A 4511-nucleotide genomic window follows, 5' to 3' on the forward strand; every position below is an offset into this window, starting at 1 on the left:
TGAGAAATGCATGTCTTTCACGTTTGGCTTAAGAAAAATATTGAGGTCCAGAGCTGTTAAGTGCTTAAATCTGGAAGGGGTTTACCCAAATTTTTCTTTTTCTTTTGAAAATCAGTTTTTCTAAGTCAATGTTAGATATTGCATAGTTCGATCCTTTCATTTTGAAACTGGAGAAGCTGAGAGAAAGAAAACTGACTTATTTGAGGTTGAATAGAAAGTTATTCCCCGATTTGGTATCGGAACTCAGCTCTTCGGATTTATGTTCTGCTGTAACTTTGTTGTCTGAATGATCGAGTTTGATCCTATTTAAAAATATTTTTCCTTGTGGGGGAGAAGACGACTACATAGAAAACGAAACATTTCAGGAAGAGGGTGCTCTAAAACGAATCTGGACGTGCTCCCACCCCCATCTCAAAGCACCGACAGCCCAGGACTACAAGTTCCAGGCTGCCCTGCGACACCCGCGTTGGCTGCCGGGAGGAATCTCCTGTGAGTCTGCGCGGGAAGTGGAAACTGCGCGGAGGAGCTGCGGTGGAAGGTCCGCCGGCGGCGGCGTCTGCTCCTCTCGTCAGTCCTCGCCGCTCGCTTCGCGGCTCGACCAGCGCAGCCATGCCCATGAAAGGCCGCTTCCCGATTCGCCGCACCCTGCAGTACCTGGGCCAGGGGGACGTGGTGTTCAAGGACACGGTGAAGGTCATGACGGTGAATTACAACACGCACGGGAAGCTGGGCGAAGGCGCCAGGTCAGTCCGCGCCCGTGAGGGCGTCCCCCGTGGTTGTTAACAACGTGCTGGTAACGGGGAGACCCGGGACAGCGCTGAATTCTGGGTCTGGCCCCGAGGTTGGTCCATGTGACAGAATTGGAGGCTGGAGCAGCTTGGCCACGCCGTGCCCGCCGAGGTCGGGAGCGGAGGACCAGCCTCCCTCCCACCTTCCTCCCGGGGGGAGGACAAGGCTAAACCGGGGATATGATGGGGGGTAGGGGTACAAGCACAGGAGAGTGGCATCTCAACCAATCTGGGAGGTCGGATAAAGCTTAATGATGGACGTAACCTATCAACTGAGGTTTGAGAAAGGCGTGGGAAGAAGCTAACTGAGGAGAGATCATGATAGGAAGATGTGGCAAGGGAGCAGCATATGTTGGCTGAAGCCTGGAGTAGGAGGGGAGTGGTGGCAAGCACAGAGACTACAGAGGCCACATAGCCAGTGGTCATGTCAGGGAGGGGACCGGGGAGCCACGGCCTCCATAACCGCCTGGGACCCCCAGGCCGGCGGTGAGGAGGGGGCGGGGGCAGCCGTCTGAGTGGAGCCCAGCCCAGGGACGGCGGACCAGTTCCGGTCCTTTTCCCACCTGCTGCTGGCTTTGGGCGCGTTGCTGTCAGTGTCCCAAACGGGGATGGTGCTGATGCTCCAGGGCCGCTGCGGGGATGCAGTGAGAGCGGTAACAGCTGTTGGTTGTATGTTCTTACATGCGCCGCAGGTTCTGAAAGCTGCGTGTGTCTTCTCTTCATTGGTCTGTACAGAAACCCCGTTGTGCTCAGGAAGTGCACAGAGAGGCTAGGCAACCTGCTACCTCTGCTCCGGGGAGAATTTCAGATTCATATGTAAACCTCTGGTGTTTAAAAGGCCAACCACTCAAAATAAGTGTGCAAGTCCTATTCTCACCTGCTCAAGTATTTTAATGCCCTCTAGGTCAGTGGTTCTCAACCTTTGCTGCACATTAGAATCACCGGGGAATCTTTTTAAAATCCTGATTCCTCTGGAATGACGCCCAGAAATCAGGGTTTTAAAAAGATTCCCCGGTGATTCTAATGTGCAGCCAAGGTTGAGAACCACTGGTCTAGGTAAATAGGGTACAGCCAACCATGTGTGTGTCTTGCTCCTAGTGGTAAGGCTTGCCTTTCCCACCTGTGCCCCTTTTGTAATTTCGTGCCCTTGGGTTTGAACCTGCCTGACCTGCACTTTCTAGCCCCACTTGCACTTTCTTTGCTTGTTCGTGTGACCTCAGCATTTCAGCTGTCCCTTCATTCCAAGTGCTAGTGGCCAGCACTACAGCCCCGGGGTAGCCATAGTCTTGGGCTGTCTGCTGGGTGTGTGGGGAACTGGTTTGTTCACTGAGGGCTAAGTCCCTACTCACCTGTGCCAGGTGTTCTTGCCTTTAAGATGCAGAAACAGAAGTAACAGCTGGTAGTATTTATTGAGTTCTGCGTTAGCCCTGAGCCTCAGGATTTAGGTAGATTGGCTAATTTGATAGTGACAGGACAGTGTGAAGAAGTCCGGATGCTAATCACAGCCCTGGTCCTTTCACTTACTAGTTGTTGACCGAGGGCAGTTTACTTAATTTTTCTGACCTCCTTATCGTAAAACCCTGCCTGTGGGGATTTGAGAATAAAGGGCGGTGCTCAACTAAAAGTTACCTACCGTTCTTAAGTCTTTGCCCATGCTGCAGCAAGAACCATTTAACGATCTGGTTGAATCTACATCCTATTAGTTTAGGGTGTGAAAAATTCCACACGGGTATATGTCTTGGTTTATTTGCGATGTTGGGATTCTCTGCTGCGGGGCCGGAATTGAGGTTAAGCCTAGGAAGGTAAATTCAGTCTTTGAGCTTCTAGCCCTGTGTGCTCTCCTGGTCTCCAAGGCTTATAAGTAGCACCGTATTTCCACTTCCTCCCCTAGAAGCGGCAGCTTTCAACTTGAACCATTAGAGTTTTACCTCCATGTAGTTAAGTAACTTTGAGAGCTCCTTCTCACTTTCTTAGCTTTAGACATGATCTAGTACCTTGTCACGATGGAAGATGTGGATTTAGCTCTTTCACTACCATTGCCCACTCTCAACACATGTATACTGCTCGGCCCTCCCACTCCCCAGTCTTCCCAACATAGTCATTTCAGAATTTGGATAGAATAGTCACCGTTTAAATTAATATGATTTTGAAAACACTACATACAATTGAGCCAAATAGAGTACTATGATTATTTTTCCTTTTTGTTTTTGCAGAGATTTTTGTTTTCCCTGGAATTAATAATTGTCATTGTTTTTCTTTTGTTTCAACTCAGATTTTGCCCCAAGTATGGAAGTCTCCCCAAATAAATGGTCACATAGTCAGGCTTTCTGTTGATTCTGTCAAATTTATCTTCTTGAAAATAGACTTCAGGCTGCAGTCTGGACCGCTTGTCTTACATTGTCATCAACACTGAAGCTCAGAGCACTAACTTGCCCTGGTCATACAGCTAGAAAATAGTAGTTGGTTGATTGTCCTTCTGTCCTATGTACCACTCACATCTTTCTGTCCTCTGGTGTATGGGGCAGGTTGCGAAGGGTGCATTTAAATTCAGATCATTTGGTCCCTGGCTGGTTTGGTTCAGTTGGTTGGAGCAGCGTCCCATGCATCGGAAGGTCATGGGTTTGATTCTCTGTCAGGTTGGATCTCCAGTCAATGAGGTAACTGATCGATGTATCTCTCTCACATCTATCCCTCTCTACCTCACCCTCCCTCCCTCCCCCCTTCCACCCTCTCTAAAGTCAATAAAAAATAAATAAGTAAATTCAGTTATTTGGGGAGCCTTTAATTAAGGGACTACTTACAAAGGTGTGGGGAGGATTGGGTAAAAGAAACCACAGGGAACAGTGCAAGACTCCAGGTCTAGGCTAGCGGAAGTGAGGGCAAGTCAGAGAGGGCTGCTTTGCCTGGGACTCAGCCAGGGGACATGCTGGTGAAATAAACACCGTGACTTTATTCCCTCCCAGTCTTGCCAGTGCTCCCTGTTGGCCGAATGCAACAGAATCCAGAGGGCAAGGAATCCTGTTTCCATAGCCCACGTAGGTTAACCATTCAATGCAGAGAGTAGGTGGAGAGAGATCCAGACACACAGTTGTATTGTAATGATTCAGTCAGACCTCTGTTGAGGGGCATTTAAGTTTTTTCTGTTCCTCTGCTGTAACTAATAATGCTATAGTAAACCCCACCCATATCTTTACATTCAAATGTGAAAATATCTAGAAGCAGTAGAAGAATTGAGTCAAGATCTATGCTTTTAAAATTTTGCTGGTTCCAAACTGACCTCTAAAGAGGTTAAACCAATTTATACTCTTCAGTAAATGTTTCCTCACTTATGTAACTTTTAATTTTTTTCAACCTTCACCCGAGGATATGTTTTATTGATTTAGAGTAAGAGGAAGGGAGAGAGAGAGAAACATTGATGTGAGAGAGACACATCGATTGGCTACCCTAGTATGTGCCCCAACTGGGGATTGAACCCGAAACCTAAGTATGTGCCCAATGGGAATCCAACCTGCAACCATTTGGCATATGGGATGATGCTTTAACTGAGCTACCCAGCCAAGGAACTTCTATAACTTTCAAAAAAATCTTTAGCAATCTAAGGGGTGAATGCAATTATATATATACTAGAGGCCTGGTGCACAAGAATTTGTGCACTTGGGGGGGAAGGAGGGGGTCCCTCAGCCCAGCCTGTGCCCTCTCCCAGTCTGGGACCCCTCAGGGGCT

General features: G+C 48.3%; 1 protein-coding gene across 1 annotated transcript in view; it reads left to right on the forward strand.

The window, feature by feature from the left end:
• Positions 1-473: 473 nt before the first annotated feature.
• The window catches only part of MRPS25 (mitochondrial ribosomal protein S25), a 12207-nt gene continuing 8169 nt past the window's right edge, over positions 474-4511 (forward strand). Inside the window, exon 1 of the mRNA XM_006758309.2 lies at positions 474-743. Coding sequence (XP_006758372.1) covers positions 610-743 — 134 coding nt within the window. The 5' untranslated portion in view covers positions 474-609. The remainder of the gene's footprint in view (positions 744-4511) is intronic.

This window comes from Myotis davidii, unplaced genomic scaffold, assembly GCF_000327345.1.
Source record: "Myotis davidii unplaced genomic scaffold, ASM32734v1 scaffold73, whole genome shotgun sequence".
In the NCBI taxonomy this organism is placed as follows: Eukaryota; Metazoa; Chordata; class Mammalia; order Chiroptera; family Vespertilionidae; genus Myotis; species Myotis davidii.